The sequence below is a fragment of the Saccopteryx bilineata genome, chromosome 1, assembly GCF_036850765.1.
Source record: "Saccopteryx bilineata isolate mSacBil1 chromosome 1, mSacBil1_pri_phased_curated, whole genome shotgun sequence".
Lineage (NCBI taxonomy): Eukaryota > Metazoa > Chordata > Mammalia > Chiroptera > Emballonuridae > Saccopteryx > Saccopteryx bilineata.
This window is the reverse complement of record NC_089490.1, coordinates 240948853-240968547: the sequence shown is the minus strand read 5'-3', so window position 1 is coordinate 240968547 and position 19695 is coordinate 240948853. Positions and strand designations below refer to the sequence as shown.

At 52.3% G+C, this 19695-nt stretch overlaps 2 protein-coding genes and 1 long non-coding RNA gene across 3 annotated transcripts in view; 1 reads left to right on the top strand and 2 right to left on the bottom strand.

Annotated features, from left to right (window-relative positions):
* Positions 1-1427: 1427 nt before the first annotated feature.
* On the top strand, positions 1428-8660 carry UBE2T (ubiquitin conjugating enzyme E2 T). The gene is made up of 7 exons (XM_066239417.1): positions 1428-1486; positions 5533-5703; positions 6674-6743; positions 7093-7198; positions 7299-7397; positions 7528-7611; positions 8299-8660. Exons 2-7 carry the CDS (start codon positions 5595-5597, stop codon positions 8419-8421), a joined length of 591 nt encoding a protein of 196 aa, XP_066095514.1. The 5' UTR covers positions 1428-1486; positions 5533-5594; the 3' UTR covers positions 8422-8660.
* Positions 5865-13236, bottom strand: LOC136310611 (uncharacterized). The gene is made up of 3 exons (XR_010726591.1): positions 13133-13236; positions 9758-9873; positions 5865-6375 (listed from the first exon to the last, which is right to left on the bottom strand). It is a non-coding gene; the product is annotated as an uncharacterized lncRNA (long non-coding RNA).
* A 1455-nt stretch (positions 13237-14691) lies between these two features.
* LGR6 (leucine rich repeat containing G protein-coupled receptor 6) overlaps positions 14692-19695 on the bottom strand; it is a 71936-nt gene continuing 66932 nt past the window's right edge. Inside the window, exon 18 of the mRNA XM_066239404.1 lies at positions 14692-18630. Within this exon, the coding sequence (XP_066095501.1) occupies positions 17399-18630 (1232 nt within the window). The 3' untranslated portion in view covers positions 14692-17398. The remainder of the gene's footprint in view (positions 18631-19695) is intronic.

The window sequence follows — 19695 nt, the reverse complement described above, 5'->3', positions numbered from 1 at the left end:
AAGTCCTGACAAATAATCCTGTGTATATATAAAATATAATTTTTGTACGTTTAAATGTATTAAGTGAGCCGGCTATGATACATATATATTCTTGAAAAAGAAACTTTAAGTAATTTCCCACCTATACTTTGTAAAAAGTAAATTACATTGTTAGAACACTCCGTTTTTACCAGCAACACCTGTACACAAGGTTTAGGAACTCCTTCTGCCCCACCTCTATCCCCACGTTAGCACACCGCTCTCTGGTGGACAAACACACGCGGCACATCTAACCCGTGGGTTTCTCTTTTTTTATCCGACCCTTTCAGTTAGGTTCCCAAAGCCAAAGGTATTTGGTGGTTTTCTCACGCCATTCCACCTCTCCGTCAGACTCCACAGAGTTCCTGCTTTTTCTAAGAGACATTAAAATTTTTTTAAATTGATTTTAGAGAGAGAGGAAGGGAGGGAGGGAGCGAGAGAAACATCGATTTATTATTTCACTTATTTACAGAAGAAAATAAGATACAGAAAGTACCAGCTGTAAAATAAGCAGCGAACTCCGGAGTGACGGGAGGACACCACCGCGAGAAGGGCCGCCCCTAAACCAGAGCGCCAACAGCTAACCCGGGGGCAGCCTGGGCACTATTCCCCCATCTGTTACCAGTCGCGTGACTGGTTCGTTCATTCCTACGACGAGGGAGAGGGACCCCGGGGTGGAGTCTGGACGGAGCCCGTGTGTAGGTCTCTCCAGGGGAGAGCGCAGACCATGCTGTGGCCTCGGGGACACAATGGGGACTCGGTGCAGAGATCACCTCAGGTCACAGCGCCGGCTGTCTGGCCGTCCGCCCGCAACAGCGCGGCCCCCAGGCCCGCAGTGGGCGGAAAGCAGTGAGACGAAGGTTCGGGGCTGAGGGTGTTCCCCAGAGGACTGGGCTCCACCAGCTGCGAGCCTCCACCGGGCGGCTTAGCTGCCCACGGGTGCTCCCGGCGCAGGATCCACGCCTCAGAGTCCAGTCCTGGCTTCTGCAAGCCAGGATCCGCCTCCGCAGCCCGCCCGTTCGGCCCCGAACTCTAACGGCCGGGACGATCGCTAGGCTCAATCCGCAACCTTAACGTCCACCAGCGGGTCAGAAGGCTCCTCGAGTCACAAGTGCCGCGGCCGCCCTGCTGCACATGGCATCTCCCCGCTCCCATCACTGGCCCTCGGGGGCTGGCTTCCAGCTCCTTCCGCTCGGATAGCAAAAGGCGACGAGGAGGTTAGCCTCCTAGCGGTGAGCCAGGCCTGGGTCAGCCTGCGCCGCACCTGAACCCGCCGCTTCGCGCGCTCCCAGTTGAACTCGCGGGCGCAGAGCCTGGGCCAATGGGCGGTGGCGCTCGTCTTCCCGCCTCGCTGCGAGCCAATTGCAACCCGCACCGGGTGGGAGGCGGGTCGACGCCCTCCTGTGCTCGCGCTTGCGCAGGTGGCGGCGGGTCGGCGGGCTGAGGCGCTGTGAGGAGTTCGGTGACGGTAAAGAAGGGGCTGGTGTCGGTCCCTGCTGGGCCCTTGTGGGGGCCCCTGTGGGTCTGGGGGAAGTCTTGCTCCTGTGTGGCGTGGGGGTTCCCTCAGGGGAGGGGCCCTCGGGTTCGGGCGGTCGGAGGGTGGAGAAGGCACCTAGCCAGACGCAGAGCCCTTTCTGAATCTTCAAATTTACTATAGAATTTTTTTCCGTCATAAAGTGCTGTAAAATATAATTGGAAATGTAAGTGATTCAGATCCTTGGTGATGCTGTAAATGCGAGTTTTGAAGCCATTTTATACACTTATCACAAACCTAAATTTTGTTTATTCTTCAGCTGACGGGCATTTGGGTTGTTTCCCCCTTTTTTTGGTTGTTACACACAGTGCTGCTGTGAACATCCGAGTACAGATGTGTGCTCACACGTGTATTTTTAGTTCTCTTGATTATAAACCTGGGCGTGGCACTGAGGGATCACTTGCCTCTGTTAAACCTGACAGGTGGTGTCGTTTTGCATTATTCCCATCAACAAGGGGAAGGTTCCAGTTTCTCCACATCCTCCCCAACACTTAAGTGTTATCTTTGTGATGTTATCCTAGCAGTTGTGAAGTCTGTGGTTGTGGATTCAATTGACATCTCCCTAGTGGCTAATGATGTTGGGCATCTTGTCATATGCTGTCAGTTTTTGTTACATTTTGTACAGAAGTTATAGCTGGATAGAAGGGCAGAGGGATTAAAAGGGAAGGAATATACTGATTATTTGTGGATTCATCATTAGCATTGTTAGTTTCGGTTTTAAAAATCATTCTATTTACATGTATGTCAGACCTTTTTTTAAAAATTGATTTTATGGAGAAAGAAAGAGAGAAACATCGATTTGTTGTTCCACTTATTTATGCATTCACTGGTTGACCCTTGTATGTACCTTGATTGGGGACTGACCCACAACCTTGGGGCACTGGGATGATGCTCTAGTCTAACCAACTGAGCTAACCAGCGAGGGCTACACCTTCCAGGGGTCCCCAAACTTTTTACACAGGGAGCCAGTTCACTGTCCCACAAACCATTGGAGGGCCACCACATACAGTGCTCCTCTCACTGACCACCAATGAAAGAGGTGTCCCTTCCGGAAGTGTGGGGGGGGGCCAGGGGGGGCCGATAAATGGCCTCAGGGGGCTGCTGCATGCAGCCCGAGGGCCGTAGTTTGGGGACGCCTGCACAGTGGTTCTCAAATTTTTTGAAGTCGGGGCGCATTTAAAATCCTACAAACACGTGTAGGCGCACTATATACAAATTTTTGAGAAATATGTTATAATAATTAAGTCAAATATTAAAGAAAAATATATAAAGTCCAAGCGTGCTTTTATGGTAATTAAACAAAATAAATGTGACAAAATTAAATTTATTCTGACATTAAAAAACATTTTTATGTTACTTTTTTTTTTTTTTGTATTTTTCCGAAGTTGGAAACAGGGAGGCAGTCAGACAGACTCCCGCATGTGCCCGACCGGGATCTACCCGGCATGCCCTCCAGGGGGTGATGCTCTACCCATCTTGGGGCCTTGGTCTGTTGCAATCAGAGCCATTCTAGCGCCTGAGGCAGAGGCCACAGAGCCATCCTCAGCGCCCGGGCAAACTTTGCTCCAATGGAGCCTTGGCTGCAGGAGGGGAAGAGAGAGACAGAGAGGAAGGAGAGGGGGAGGGGTGGAGAAGCAAATGGGCGCTTCTACTGTGTGCCCTGACCGGGAATTGTACCGGGACTCCTGCACGCCAGGCTGACGCTCTACCACTGAGCCAACCGGCCAGGGCCCATTTTTATGTTACATTTTTTAGTTATGCTTTTTAGAATTCATAAAAAAGGGGTTAAAAATTAAAAAATGACAAAAAGTTATCTTTATATATATATATATGTATAGAGAGAGAGAGAGAGAGAGATACATTCTTAGTAAGATTTAGGCCCTGGCCGGTTGGCTCAGCGGTAGAGCGTCGGCCTAGCGTGCGGAGGACCCAGGTTCGATTCCCGGCCAGGGCACATAGGAGAAGCGCCCATTTGCTTCTCCACCCCTCCGCCGCGCCTTCCTCTCTGTCTCTCTCTTCCCCTCCCGCAGCCAAGGCTCCATTGGAGCAAAGATGGCCCGGGCGCTGGGGATGGCTCTGTGGCCTCTGCCCCAGGCGCTAGAGTGGCTCTGGTCGCAACATGGCGACACCCAGGAGGGACGCAACATGGCGACGCCCAGGATGGGCAGAGCATCGCCCCCTGGTGGGCAGAGCGTCGCCCCCTGGTGGGCGTGCCGGGTGGATCCCGGCCGGGCGCATGCGGAAGTCTGTCTGACTGTCTCTCCCTGTTTCCAGCTTCAGAAAAATGCAAAAAAAAAAAAAAATTAAAAAAAAAAAAAAAAAAAAAAAAAGATTTAGTAAATTCAGCAGGTCCCAGTGCGAATGTGTTGTTTCATTCTTGTGTTTATGAGAAATGCAAGCCTGATATGTCCTAGCAATTTCTTCAATGTTTAGGCTTATATTTGAAAGGCAAACTCTCATTTCCTCATCAATACATTGAAGAATTTCTCTCTTTTTACTCTTAATTGTGTTGAGGGTAGAAAATCCTAATTCACATAAATAGGATGTTGAAAATTATAGTAAAATAAAATAGTCAAAGCTGTTTTAGATATTGCCACATATTCTTCTTTTATAGAAATCCAAAAGGCTTCAAGAGACAATTCCTTATGTTTAATCATCAATCCATGATCAGTGGATATAACCAGTTCTTCTGTTAATGTTAAACCAAAATCAAAGCTTCCATGAATTGGGTTTCTAATCTAATCGTATTGTTCAGTTTTAAGTGATGGAAAATGTAGTAAATTAAATTCTGCCCATCAGCCTTCAAGTCCTATTATATTTACACTTAACTTTACACACTTCCAGAATCGGATTCTTCAATTTCACGCTTCTTTTTGAGAAATCTATTCATTTTATTTGGGTGTATTTATCTAAAAATAATATAATGTTAATAAATATAATAATGATGTGTTAACAAAAAGAGCGGTATTTCCGTAATGAAATGGTATATTAGAGTAACCATATTTATTTTTGTATCTGGGCACATGCTGCGAACCAGCACAGCTAGTCATTCCAGGTCCTGAGTGGGAATGGTGCGGAATTAAGAAAATACCGGTCGGGAGGGCTCTGTAATTGCTGCTGGCAAGAACAAAGTGCGCCTAAAAATTGTATCTTGCTTTATTTAAAGGGCAAAGTGGGCCATTAGCAAATCAATGAGATCTTTGATCATGTTTCCAAGGCAACCCAAGAATTTTACCAAGTGCAGAAAACCCCCACCATACATATCATCTTAACTTTACCCCAGCAAAGGATAGAAGAAACTTGCCTCCAGTCTTTCCGGGAAACATGGGAGGTAGTGTAAACAATCCAGCACCAAAGCTTAACAGCCTTTTGCAACCTAATCAGGCAAATGAGGTGGGGGGTTGGGCAGACTGTCAGCTTACAGCCAATTCCCCACACCTCTGTCTCCCAAAACTGTTGGTTTTTTGGTCCCCAACAGGCACATATTTCTCTGGAATATTATAGGGCGCACCTGGAAATCTTCTAGGGTGTACCAGTGTGCCCTGGTGCACACTTTGAGAACCACTGCCTTAGACCATTAAGCATCAGCTTATAAATACCTCAGAATGATGACTCCATGTCCTTGTCCTTGCTCCTCCCACAGTTTATGTGTCTGTCCCTGCTGAGCCAGGCATGCTGAGGGTCCAGGGGCAAGCAGAAGGAGACCCAAGCTCTGCCTAATGAGTTTGTCATTTATTTGTGGAGACACATAAATTGAAAACATCTACTGTTTTGCTGTTCGTAGAACTTTTCGAATCTTTTGTACTTTATATTTTAAATGTGTTTGCTTGAATAGATAACAAGAAGAAAATGGAAAAAATTCAGACTGCCATCTGGGAATAGGGGTTTACATCAGGAATCCATTGTCCTTCCCTAAATTCAAACCATGTGCTAAAAACTCCAGTCATGAGTCTGTTTTGGTATTGCCCCCTTTCTCCTAGTGGATCCCAGCAGCTTTTAGTGTGGCGGAGTGAGCTGAGGGGGCGCCCGTGACCAGTGGATCATGCAGAGGACTTCGCGTCTGAAGAGAGAGCTGAACCTGCTAGCCACTGAGCCACCTCCAGGCATCACGTGCTGGCATGAACGAGACCAGATGGATGATCTGCGAGCACGTAGGTATCCAGTCGGATGACCCATGACCCTGTTGTAGGCTGTACTGAATCTGTCTTCTCACATGAGGAACAATCAGGATGTCAGAGCGCCAGTCATAGCTGTACCCTGGTTTGTTTACATTTATAAAAGGTTCACTGGACAATTTCTTTTTTTGTGTGTGTGTGACAGAGACAGAGATAGGGACAGATAGGGACAAACAGGAAGGGAGAGAGATGAGAAGCATCAATTCTTTGTTGTGGCTCCTTAGTTGTTCATTAATTGCTTTCTCATATGTGCCTTGACCGGGAGCTACAGCACAGTGAGTGACCCATTGCTCAAGCCAGTGACCTTGGGCTCAAGCCAATGACTTTGGGCTTTAAGCTGGCGACCTTTGGGCTCAAACCAGTGACCATGGGGTCATGTCTATGATCCCACGCTCAAGCTAGTGATCCCACACTCAAGCCAATGAGCCTGTGCTCAATCTGGATGTGCCTGCGGTCAAGCCAGTGACCTCAGGGTTTCGAACCTGGGTCCTCTGTTTCCCAGTCCGATGCTCTGTCCACTGCACCATCGCCTGGTCAGGCTAGACGATTTCTTCTTTGCCCTTTGTTGTACCTTCTGCTGATTTGTAGCCACGATTTGGATATCAGCTCTGAAGTGGTGTTTAGACCAAAGATCAGCACCTCAAATATCTGTGAAGCCAGACAGGAAACAGAAATGGTTACCATGCTACAGTGCAAACGAAGCAAATCTGCAGTTTGTGTTTGATCCATGCCCAGTGCTTTCCAAGGACTGGGCACAGCCCTGAGTATTACTGTCCCCACCCAGCTTCTCTGTGACGCCGTTGACTTCATTAGGTCTACGTGGTGTGGTAAATGAGTTCATCCAGGGCCTGACCAGGCGGTGGCGCAGTGGGTATAGAGTGTTGGACTGGGATGTGGAGCGGAGGTCATCCGATCACCTCTCAACTTTTTTCTTTTTCCTTTTAAGAAATAATAGGTGGGGCCAACACACCTTATGAAAAAGGTGTATTCACACTGGAAGTGATCGTTCCTGAGAGGTGAGTGTGAATTAGATTATAAACCTACAGGGTAAAGCACAATTATTGGAAGACAGAGCAACCTAGTCGCTAAAGGACATGGATTTTAGTTCTGGTCTAATCATGACTTAATGCCGAAGTATTCAGACGGTGAAGTGGCCTGATCCAGGTGGTGGTCATATGAATGTTTTAAATATGTTATTTCTACACTTTTCTATTGCTTATAAATTTCAGTAATAAGAATTTTGGGGGAGAAAAGGTTTGCCTGATTTCAAAGGCTGTCTTCTGGAGTAGCCACCAGGAAGCTGTCTGTAGTGTATCAAGAAGCACAATTGTAATAAAATGTTTCTTTTGCCCTGTGCTTTCAAAGATACCCATTTGAACCTCCTCAGATCCGGTTCCTGACTCCAATCTACCACCCAAACATCGATTCCGCTGGGAGGATTTGCCTGGATGTCCTCAAAACGCCACCCAGAGTGAGTGGGGTGCAGGGCCAACCACAGCGTATGTGGCTGGCAGGGAGGCATTTCAGTCTCGTTCTTGGCAACACAACGCAGCTGCTGTCTGTGTGTGCAGGGTGCCTGGAGGCCGTCCCTCAACATCGCCACAGTGTTGGCCTCCATTCAGCTGCTCATGGCGGAGCCCAACCCCGATGACCCACTCATGGCCGACATCGTAAGTGTCCCATTTCCTGTGAACACAGGTCCCCATTCCCTGTGCCTCTGACTCCGTTGGCGAGGCAGCCAGAGCTGAGCACTGCAATCCTTTTTCTGTCTGCTGACGCTTTTCTCTGTTTGTGTCTTAGTCCTCAGAGTTTAAATATAACAGGCCTGTCTTCCTCAAGAATGCCCGTCAGTGGACGGAGAAGCATGCACAGCAGAAGCAGGAGGTGCGTGTTTGCATTGGTCTCATTTCTTGCCACTGTTGGTCTGTGAAGTGGGTGTGCATTCGATATGTATAAACATGAATTAACCAGATCTGTACGCACGATACTTCAGAATGGCTGGGGCAGGGGGAGGGGGCTCTTTCTGCCATTGCAACCTCCTAAATAGTAACTTAGCAAAATAGCCTTGTGGCTCAGCCAGCAGTGGGTTTTTCCTAACAGTCGTCACCCTGTGACAACACTAGAGGGCAGGCAGCACTGGGTGACTTGTGTTCTTGGGGCAGCATGGAACCATGAGCGGTGACCTGTTCTTTTTCTAAGATTTTTTTTAACACTGGGGAGTGACTATCTGCAGGAGTCGGGAAGGGGCGAGGGGGCAGGAGGAGGGGAACAGACCATCTGCGGGAGAGGAAAGCTTCCCCAGTTTAAGTGGAGAGTTTCCTCATTTCATGAAGCACAAACTGCAGGAGTGCAGGAATGAGCACATCGGGTTTTTGCTTAGTATAATGTCCTTGAGCTTCAGCTCAGAGCAATTAGTGTCACTTGGGGGAAAAAGTAACACACAAGAGGTGGAAGATGGTGCCGTTGGAGGGAATGTCACATACAGGAGGCAGCAGAGAAGTCCTTGGAGGTGATATCATGGGGCTCTGTGCTGTCGTAGCCTTGGTGTGAACCTTGGGCTTCGCTCTGTAGGCTGATGAAGAAGGGCTTGGATGCCCACCGGTGGCCGGTGGCTTAGAAGCACACAGCACAGGATGGAAGAGGATGGCCAGGCAGCTCGGAGGCACAGAGAAGAAGTTCTGCCCCAGCATTTAGGGTTTGTCCTGGTGTCTTTGTCTGACAGCTCAGTTTGCCTACCTCTCTACAGTGCTCTCTATTTGATGACTGTATTGTTTCTGTGTCCTATAAAACAGACCTGTGTATTCATACATTCTGCTCTGCATTGATCTCAGTGGAGTTTTGTTTTTTTTTAGCTTGTACATGTGTGTTTGTACATGCTTTTACATTTGAACCCTTTTAAACCTGAAAAATAAATAATCGTTTTTGAAGGTTTACAGTGTCTATCTTGAATGCGTGTCTGGGAGCAACTGGCCAGAGCTACAGTGAGAATGTTCAAGTAGCCAGAATTGTCCTTTATTTTGCCAACTTGCCATCACTAGGGACCCTGGGTGGTTGCTGCGGACGCAGGACAGCTGCCAGGAGCAAGTTAGTTATGCTCAGCCTGCAGAGGCTGCAGGGTCCAGGTGTCTCAGCACCACGTGGGGAGATAAGGTAGCGCTCTCCCTTTGTGATCACCCAGCTGGTTAGAATGTCTGGGGCAGAGCTTTGACTTGCCCAGTGATACATATTGAACACCTACTTTGTGCCCAGTTTTGTGCTCATGTTTTAGAATGCCCTGGTGAGGAAATCGGATGGGGATTAACCAAATGAACAAGCTTTTGGTTTTTTGTTGGGTTTTTTTGTTTGTTTTTTTCCCCCCCCCCCGAAGTTAGAAGCCGGGAGGCAGTTAGACAGACTCCTACATGCGCCTGACTGGAATCCACCCAGCATGCGCACCAGGTGGTGATGCTCTGCCCATCTGGGGCATTGTTCCATAGTGGCTGGAGCTATTCTAGCACCTGAGGCGGAGGCCATGGAGCCGTCCTCAGTGCCCAAGCCAACTTTGCTCCAATGGAGCGTTGGCTGCTGGAGGGGAAGAGCAAGAAGGGAGAGGGGGAGGGGTGGGGAAGCAGATGGGCGCTTCTCCGGTGTGCCCTGGCTGGGAATCAAACCCGGGACTTACACACGCCAGGCTGATACTCTACCGCTAAGCCTACTGGCCAGGGCCCAAGTGTACAAATTTTAATGGGGGTGTTTACAGTCCCCTTCTATCCCCAGCTCCATCTCAAGGCAAGTCCTTGCAACAGCTTGGTGCTGAACCTGCATTCCCCACTCAGGATTCTGTGACACAATTGGACCTCACTGTTAGGTGACAGAAAACATCAAACAGCAATCAGTTGAAGTGGAAGAGGTTGCTGTGCTGAGCCAGAGACTTTGTGAGGAAGGCAGGTGTAGGACTGTTACGTCCCTGTCTGTCCTGGTGTAGTGACTGCCACTGCAAGGCACCCTCACAGAAAATCCACCTCTGAACGGGCAGTTCCCATTCATCTACCTGAATCACCAGTGTCCCTCACGCAGCCTGCAGCAGGACACGTGTGATACCACACTCAAGGCTGTGAAGACAAGGACCGGATTTGTGTAATCCACTAATGACATGATGACATCAACCTGAAAATAGAAATTCTCTCTGTAGCCCCCCCCCCACACTGTGTAACTCCCCAGCTTCTACAACATTTTTTTTTTTTTTTGTATTTTTCCGAAGCCAGAAACAGGGAGGCAGTCAGACAGACTCCCGCATGTACCTGACTGGGATCCACCTGGCACACCCACCAGGGGGCGATGCTCTGCCCATCCGGGGCATCGCTCTGTTGCGACCAGAGCCATTCTAGCGCCTGAGGCAGAGGCCACAGAGCCATCCTCAGCACCCGGGCAAAATTTGCTCCAGTGGAGCCTTGGCTGTGGGAGGGGAAGAGAGAGACAGAGAGGAAGGAGAGGGGGAGGGGTGGAGAAGCAGATGGGCGCTTCCCCTGTGTGCCCCGGCCGGGAATCGAACCCGGGACTCCTGCACACCAGGCCGACCCTCCACCACTGAGCCAACCGGCCAGGACCTACAACATTCTTAAACCCACTTCTCAAGCCAGTAACTTCTCTTTCAAAAGCCCAGGAACTACTTTTACTCTGGGCTGTCTCCTCTGCCCACGCTTTGTTCCTAGGACAGGCGAACTGAGTGACCCCAACCCCCCAATTAAAGAGGAAAGACGACACTCGTGACTTGTCACACAAACTGCAGACTCCAAGATCCCTCTTCTGCACCCTCCCCTCCCCAAACATCTAAATAGGAACATTCTGCCACCCGCCACTGCTATTTAGCCTGGAGTTCTGGGGCAGAATAACAGAGCAGGGTGCTGGGCACAGACCTGCCCTGCCCTAAGCAGCACACTTGCTTTGTCCTTGCTCCTCAGGATATCCCCCCACCTCCTGCCGTAGTCCCAGAGTGCCCACGCCCTCTCCAACTGTTTCTACTAGCCACGCCCCCTCCTTCCATTTCCTGCAAGCTTCAATCAGGACCACTACTGGGTAACTCAGTCTCAGTGCAACTCTGCCTCAGTGTCCTGCCTGGCTGCTTTCTCCACACCTTCCAGCAGAGGTGACCTCCTGTGGCTGAAGTTTCTGCCTCTAGGTCTTCTCTCTTTTTTAAAAAAACTTTATTTATTTATTCATTGTAGAGAGCAGAGAGAGAGAGAGAGAAGGGAGGAGCAGGAAGCATCAACTCCCATATGTGCCTTGACCAGGCAAGCCCAGGGTTTTGAACCAGCGACCTCAGCGTTCCAGGTTGAAGCTTTATCCACTGCGCCACCACAGGTCAGGCTAGGTCCTCTCTTGACCTGGGAGTTATGTCTGAGGGACAACAGGACAGGGCAAGTAGTACAGTGGTCCCTCCTGGGGGATGTCTTGCTCCTCCCCCCACCCCCACTGACCTCAGGACATGCTGGGCAGCTTAATCCCTCAGGGCTGCCGGTCCTACATCACCAACAGGCTCGAACCAGCTCCCTGCCAGGCTCACCGCCTTCCACCTGGAGTAGCCCTGAGATCCTCTACTGCTTCACTCTGAGTGGCCCCCAGACAGCCCACATTCTGGGGACTTGAGCAGCTAAAAGCCCCAAGTCTTACTAAGTGCCAGGCACATGTGTCTTCATACAAAAATTCTCCTTTTCTGGTGTCAGGAGCCTGCAGCGTTGAGGTAGTGTCCTCATCCCCATTTTACCAATGACGACACAGAAGCAGATGGTCGGTCTGGGACCAGAGCCAGGCCCGTCTGACTCCAGAGTCCTCCTGAATGCCTTAGGGAACCCTGTTCCAGTATTGACATATCCATCTCCTCCATTCCACAGAGCAGCTTGGGGTCATGGGCAGCCACCTCCCCCCAGCTTCCTTCCCTACAAAGTGAGAAGTGTCTCCCATTGCTGACTGTCCACCGGTCCTGAGGCTCTGACACTACCCAAGACCTCCAAGGGCAGAGCCTACAGAGCTCAGGTGCAGTGATAAGATCCACAAGGTGAGCCTCTGTCACCTGCTCATCCCCCCCATCCGTGCCCCTCCCCTCTGCCAGCCCTCATGCCAATGTCCTAGACAGTGGTTGGCAAACTCATTAGTCAACAGAGCCAAATATCAACAGTACAATGATTGAAATTTCTTTTGAGAGCCAAATTTTTTTAACTTAAACTATATAGGTAGGCCTGATCTGTGGTGGCACAGTGGATAAAGCGTCGACCTGGAAATGCTGAGGTCGCCGGTTTGAGACCCTGGGCTTGCCTGGTCAAGGCACATATGAGAGTTGATGCTTCCAGCTCCTCCCCCCTTCTCTCTCTCTGTCTCTCTCTCCTCTCTCTCCCTCTCTCTCTCTCCTCTCTAAAAATGAATAAAAAAAATTTTAAAAACTATATAGGTAGGTACATTCCTTATCGAGGTAGCGCCTGCACGTGGTATTTTGTGGAAGAGCCACACTCAAGGGGCCAAAGAGCTGCATTGTGGCTCGTGAGCCGCAGTTTACCAACCAGGGTCTAGGTTACCTGGAGGGACCGCCTGCCATGACCTCTCTCCCCCCTGCTGGCCCATCTGGACAAGCTTTGCCCAGCCACATTCCCATTCATGAGTAACTGCCCTCTTTCCCCTCCTGCTGTGGGCAGGGGGCCGCAGGAAGAGGTGCAAAGAGGCTTATCTGCAGGTGACAGAATTCTTAACAACTCACCTGAGCAAAACAAAGCCACAGCTTCACCAGCAAGCCCACTCAAGGCCCCACCCTGTGCACAGGGAGCCGGATGGCTGGGCAGGCTGGGCTGCCCTCCACCTGGGACAACAGGCTGAACTCCTCCTGGGCCAAGTCAGAGAGCAGCAGAGGCCCAGGCAGAGGGCCTTACCCACAGGAACAAGGACTGTGATGTGGGTTTTCAAGAGAGAAAGGACAGCATAAGGCCCAGCCCAGGCCTGGTGTGCCAGCTGTCACAGAGCAGCTCTCAGGGACACAAACAGCTCAGTCCAGGCAGAAGCTGTTGCTCAGTGAGCCCGCACGCATGAAGCATTCACTCACACTAGAGCTCAGTTGGCCTGGATGGGACCTGGGCAGACAGGGGTGGGCCGGTTGCCTGCGGACCTAAGAGTTGGCCTGGTGAGGACAAGGACGCCGGCTGGTGAGAGTCTCACCCATCTCTCAGGACACCACCTGGGAAATACCAAGAGGAACCAAGACCGTAAGCCAGGGAACCAATGCGCAAGCCTGCAGGCATGGCTGAGAAGAGTGGGGACGTGGGGAACCAGCGTGGCACCATCAGCAGCAGTGTGAACAAACACAGACTGGGTCAGCAGAAGCAAGGGTCAGCTGAGGCACATTACTCAGGGCAGCCGCCATCTGCGTCAGAGGGTCACTTACCCCTTTGCCACCAGGACGTGGTCGCTGGTGGGGGGCACAGGGATGCAGGCTCCCCTGTCTTGGCTCCCGCTCTGGCCTTGGTGCTGCTGCTTCCGGGAGGCCTGCCCTCCACACCCAGTGCACCTGATCACAAACATGCCCTGACATGCTGCAGGTGGAGTGACTCGGCCTTGGCTTTCTTCAGGCTACCACCTGGCCCCCAGTGCCTGCCCACCCAGCAAAGGTGACCCGCTGGCGCCTCTTGACCTAGGGCTGTCCCAGCACTGGTGAGGTGATGCCCCCGGGGACGGGCTGCAGACTGTTTACAAGAACAGGGGGCTGAGCAACCAGCAGGTGCATAGAAGGGAAGAAACAAAACCTATGACTCATCTGGGCAGGGGTATGAGCAGGTATAGAAAGGGGAGTGCAGGTCTCGTTGGTCTGGAAAAGTCTCTGAACTCCCTCAGCAGGTGAGGGAGCAGCAGGGGGGCTCCTCCCGCTGTAGAAAGATGAGAATTTGCCTCACTCTGCATTTGTGTCAAGTTACATAAGGAACTGGAACAGGGCAGCCAGGAGGGTTTGGGAAGTGGGCAGTAGGGGTGGGAGAAGACAGAGACTTAAGAGGTCTATGTTTTCTGTGACAGCATTACTTATTCAAAAATTAAATTTACAGACAGCTTTTTAAATAAAGGGGGTGCGGAGGAGCCATCAGCGGTTGTTGAGAAGCAGATCCCCCAAATCTCAGAGCAGGCTCAGTGTCAGACCTGCGAGGCCCAGCCCACTGCTCCTGTCTGAGGTTTGCTGAGAGGCTGCCTCCCCGGTGCTCCACACCTGACCTCCTGGGAAACCCTGTTTCCTGAGTCAGCCCATCTCCACCTCTCACTCAGCCCAGACAGCCAAGGAGGGCAACTGCACGGCCTTCCTGCAGCAGGGCCAGAAAGAAGGGTGGATGCTCAGGGGTGGAGTTCTCAGGGGAGGACAGGTGCTCCTGGGAACACATCTTGTCATCTCAGAAGGGTGTCAGGTGCTAGGCCAGTACAGCCCAGACACAACTCAGGGGCTGGCATCTCAGTCCCCTAACTGTGGGTTCTGGTGAACCAAACTCTTCCTCTGACTCTGTGATGGTGCCTCCCACTTCAGGGTTTGGGGGAGAAAGCTTCCAAGGCAGAGAGTGGGGAACAAGGTGACCCACAGAGAAAAGCAAGTTGGTCTCTGGGGTTTGCCATGTCAGGAGACCCCAGGAATAGGGTTGGATCTGAGTCACAGGAAGCCTCTTGTTCCTGCTTTCTTTACATAATTTACTCTCCAGCTCAGCGCCAGGCACAAAGGGCAAGTGGCATGATTCCAGTCCCTCTAAACTTCTACCCTGCGCCTCTCTGGCTGGGCCCCAGGTGCCCAAGTGCAGAGGACTGGCTGAAGATGAGTCTGCACACCAGGCCACCCTCCTCAAGACAGCCCCCCTCCGTGGCCACACCCACATCCATCAGAGATAGCTGCCCAGGGACACACGCAACACTTCACTGAGCTTTATTATACAGAAGATTCCAAATATTTACACCTCAACAAGTCTCACACTTCACATGGCCACAGAGGGAGGAGACTGGAGCCTGGGGTGGGAGAGCTGTTGCCCAGAGTGGAGGTAGCAGAGGTAGTTACAAGATGAGCCAGGAAGGACGGAGGCTCTGGTGACCTCCGGGCACCTTGGTCACTCAGGTTCCTCCCAGTCCTCAAACTTTTCATTCTTCCTGGACAGAAAAGCTGGGAAGGAGGTTGGGACTCTATGTGGGAAGAGGAAGGCAGAGAGAAGGCCACCATCTTCAAATCTCAGCACCGAATTCAGGGGCTTTTCCTCCTGGTATGTCCGAGGGGCTTCAGAAACCCTGGTTTTTCCACCACTGAAAGCTCTCCGTAAGCCAGTTGGGGAGAGGACGCAGCACCCAAGCCCAGCAGCGTTCACCGGCTCAGCAGTTCCGGCTTTCCGCCACCCCAGGCCTTGGATGAATTCTTCCCCACGGACAACATTTCAGATTTTTGTCAACAAAACAAAATGCATAGACACGCATTGAATGACTTGGTTTCTGACTCCATGTTTATCCAAGTCATACAAAACCCTTCTGGTTTCCTGATCATAATGGAGACAACCAAAGGGCTGACCTGCTCACTCGCTAGAGTCACAAACAGGTCCTGGACTTCGCCGCCGCATGTTTAGTAAGCAGGTAACCGCTACCAAGCTTTTTGACAAAGAAAGTAGTTCAGGGAAGACATCTCCACTCCCTTCCCACCTCCCCCCAACCAAAAGGGCCAGCCTGGGTCCATGCTCAGGCCCTTATGGTGACGTGATAGTGGTCACCCAAGAGATGGCAACCAAAGAGCTCCAAAGAGGCCACCTGCAGGGGACAGGTCCTATGACTGCTGGACTCCAGCACATGACCTGCACTCCACACCCCACCCAGCGCTCCCTCCTGACCCCAAGGGACACGATTACATGGGAGGAGCAGCTGTGAGGAGGGGCCGGGTGACTTCCTGGAAGCCAGGGCTCCCAATCACACCAATTCTGTTGTCCCCAGGCACCTCAGTGAGCACCTCTCACGTAAGTTACCTGATTTCTGCACCCAAAGTCAGCAGGCTCCTTCCATGCAAGGCTGTCCATCAGCCCTTGGGACTGGGGAGCAGGCGTTTCCAATATCCACCCAACAAATGAGTGCAATGTCACTTGGCGAGTGCTTGTCCTGAGGCTGAACCTATAGACCTGGGGTCTCTCTTGTGGTCACAAGGCCAACACATGAGTTCCAGAGCCTGAAAGAGTCTGGGCAACTCAGCTGCTTGGACGAAAATGAGGAAAACACCTGTTCTGCTCACAGTCTCGGCCTCCTGTCTCCAGCCTATGCCCACGCCTGGAGGTCTGGGAGCAGCGGCGGGAGAGCAGGGATGCTGGGCTGTGAACCTGAAGGGCTTTCTCGGGGTTGTTGTCCCAGGCTGGACACTCGCCCCGGGCTGGGGGGCTGGCTACAGACCTGGACTCGAAGGGGACACTGTTCCCTTCAGGGGCAGATTCCAGACTCCTGTCCTGATGAGACTGAGGTTGGGATGCCCCAGGACAGGTCTCACCGAGATTCTCTCTGTGTGCAGAGTGGCCTAACTCTCTCATTCTCATCCCGAGTGCATTTGGGGGGGGGATTCCTCAGAGATGCTCAGAGGCACCGGGTGAGCAGCAAATTCATAAGGGCCCCCAGAAACCCAATTCCTATGATTCTTCCTACAGTTCACACAACAAACACCCCTCTAGTGTGCTGGCTGCGGGCTCCCTGCCCCACAGGGAAGGCAGGACCCAGGATGCAAAGGGAAGACCAGGCTTTGGCAAGAAGTGACACGATAGAAAACCACCGGATGGCAACTTAGGGCCAGAGGGAAGCCAACAGCCACAGGCTGGCCTGTGTGCACCTGCCAGGGTCCAGGAACTGCCCCCTTCTTTGGTCCTTGGGCTAGGGAAGAAGGTGGGAGGAATCTGTGCACTACCCCGGTGCCGGGGGCCAAGGCCAGAACCACATGGGCAGCCTCCTGCTCATCCTTCGCAGGTGGAGAGTGGAGTCTCTGCTGGCAGATGGAATCCCCCACTTCATCCCAGGAGCTTCCAGGATGAGTGGCGTCTCACGGGATCACTGAGTAGCACTAGGTGGTACAGAGATGAGGCACCTGGGAGAGAGCAGGGCTGAATTCTCTGAGACATTGTTCCACGAAGACCAACCAGGCAAACAAAGCTGCTGCCAAACACTTTGGGGAGCTGGGTTCAAGGCCATCAACAGAGTTCAGTGCAGCAGGAACAGTCAGCACTGTCACCACCTTGAAATACACGGTGACCCTCTAAGAAGGGGACTTCTTGTGTTACATCTTCCCAGGCTCATCTCTGCATGGCACAGGTCCAGGTTAATGGGACACAGAACATGTATTGTGTCCAATCCGTGAGCCACAGGGGAGATGCCCAAGTTCCTCTGGTGGTCCCCTGCAGGCCTTTCTCAGCCTGGACCTGCTCAGCCCCCTTTGCCTTAAGCAGACAGACTTCCAGATCTCTGGCGGCAGCCTCAGAAGTGACCGAGAAGAGGCCTGAAGGATGGCCCAGAGGAAACTGGGACACGCAGCACATGCCAGTGATGGGCCATGGGCGACCACGGTGCTGGAGCCTGGGCCATCCTCCTGCGGACCACAGAGCAGCTGTGGGTCATGTTTATTTTACAAGCAGCCATGGTTCATGGAGGGTGGGAAGGAGATGGGACACCAGGATAGGGACATTTATACGTAGGAGGCAAAGCCTGAGCCAGAGGGCTGGACGCTTCTGCTGGCCGACAAGCTCCCACAGCCCGGTGCGGCCCCCTCTGCTCTCGGTAGCAACTCTCCATCTGTGGAGGGTTGCTGGTTCCCAAAATGGCTGCCCTCCAGCCTGGGGGCCCCTGGCTGTTGGCAAGAGATGAGGGTCCCTGTGGAGAAGCCATAGGCCTCTGGCCCAGGGGGCCGCCCAGCCTCAGAAGCTTCCAGGATGAGATCCACATCGGAGAAGGCCACCAGGGCCTGGGTGGAGTCACAGGAGCTCTTCTCCAGGTGGCTGGCCACCGTGGAGGCCAGGGGCCCTGGGCCACGGGCACAGGGCCAGAGCCGCCACAGGTCCTCGCGGAAGTGCGGGTTGAAGAGCAGGTAGAGCAGGGGGTTGAGGCAGGCCGGCAGCGGCAGCACCAGGAGCAGCACAGACTTCACTGCCTCAGGGGTGACAGGAACAAGGCCGAGCACGGAGGCCACGCTCAGGAAGGCCACGGGGCAGTGGAGCAGCCCGTCCGTGAAGAGAAGCCAGGCCACGTGCCTCACCATGGCGCAGTCCCACACAGTCTCCAGCTCACCCCGCGGCAGGTCACAGTACAGTTTGATGTGGGCACCCGCCACAATCAGGAAGCAGAAGGAGTTCAGCATCACCAGGGCCACGGCAAAGCCCAGGGCGGCTGGCCGCCCCTCAGGCAGGGCGTAGGGCAGGCAGAGCGGGGAGGCCCCATACTCCCCCACTGAGGCCAGAGGCAGGGCTGCAGCCACCCCTGCCAGTGCCAGGCAACCCAGCGCCCCTGCTTGCACACTGCCCAAGGCAGGCGCCTTCTTGTGAGCCCAGACACAGGACACCGGGACACTGCACTGCACAGCAGCCAAAGTCAGCAGCAGCACAGCGGTCTCGGAGCCAAGCACGGCCAGGAAGCCAGTGGCCCGGCAGCCTAGCCCCGACTCCCAGCGGGCCCCATACTCAGCAAAATGGCCAAAGGTCAGGGCATCCACGGAGGCCAGGAGACCACAGGAGATGCCAGTCAAGGTGTTGGCCCCTGCAATGGCACCAACTACAAACTTGATGGGGGGTAGGGGGACAGGACCCCCTGCGAAGACACTCAGCAGCACCATCCCGTTACAGAGCACAGACAGCAGCACGATGGCCCACACGGCCAGGCGGACACCCCAGCTCTCAAAGAGGTACTCGCAGGGCTTGAAGGGGCCTGTGGAGAAAGGACCAGACAGACATCACCCCTGGGCCCAGGTCACTTGACATGAGTCCTGGGGACGAGGCCAGGAAGGCTGAGCTGGTTTTGGGAACCCTGCTGGGGCTGGGGTCACACTCAGAACAGAAACACATATAGACACACACAAAGCACAGACCAATATGGTGCAAGTCCAGGCAGCGAGGAAGGGCCAAGCAAACCTGTCTTGCCAAACGAGCATCATTTGGAAGGAAGGGGCAGGCTGGTGCAGAGGAATGGATGGGACCTCAGGATTGGGCCATGGCTGGAGGAAAGACACAGAGGTGTGAGGCTGCCCAGAGAGCCACACGCTGCAGCCAAGGCTCTGCTCACCCCACTGGGACCTAGAGAGCCACTTAGGACCCGCTGTGGATGGGCCCCAACCAGGTACCATCCAGGCTGACCCTGGCTCTGTGACAAGGACACAGACCACCTTTAGTATACATAGCATCTGTCCGTGTCTGGGGCGCACAGCTCACAGACTGGGTTTCCTGTCTGGCCCTGCTGAGGGGTCAGACCCTAGTGTTTCCCACCTGGCACCTGGGTCCTGTCCTCAAGTGCCCCCATCACTCTGGACTATTATTCCTCCACCCCTCTCAGCTTCATGCTCCTGTTCAGCAATGTACTGCTACACAGCTTGGGGCTTGGAAAGGAATTTAGGAGCCATTTTTTAAACATTTCTATTTCCTGATGACCAAACAACAGATGGTAATTATAGAAAACTTGTCAATGATAACATGGAAAAATCACAAGTACTTAAAATCCCACCTCTCAGAGAGAACCCTTTACTTTGATATGCTTCCTTCCACTAAGAACACATATACATATACATATACATATACATATACATACACATACACATATACATATACATATACATATACATATAGGGTTTTAAACTATATTGGGGCTTTACTGAATAGCTTTTATTCTTTTTTTTTAAAGTTAAAATGTTGTCAAGCATCCTTCTCCATTCCCTTATGTTCATATAAATACTCCACCACAGGGAAAGGCCATGGTCTATCTGGACATTCGTATGAGCCA

What these genes read in the sequence shown, in the direction of transcription:
- UBE2T (XM_066239417.1), top strand. Translation starts at nt 5,595, where the DNA reads ATGCAGAGGACTTCGCGTCTGAAGAGAGAGCTGAACCTGCTAGCCACT. An exon ending in GATGGATGATCTGCGAGCAC is followed by an intron (nt 5,704 to 6,673) that starts GTAGGTATCCAG and finishes TTTCCTTTTAAG; the next exon opens with AAATAATAGGTGGGGCCAAC. An exon ending in ACCCACTCATGGCCGACATC is followed by an intron (nt 7,398 to 7,527) that starts GTAAGTGTCCCA and finishes TTTGTGTCTTAG; the next exon opens with TCCTCAGAGTTTAAATATAA.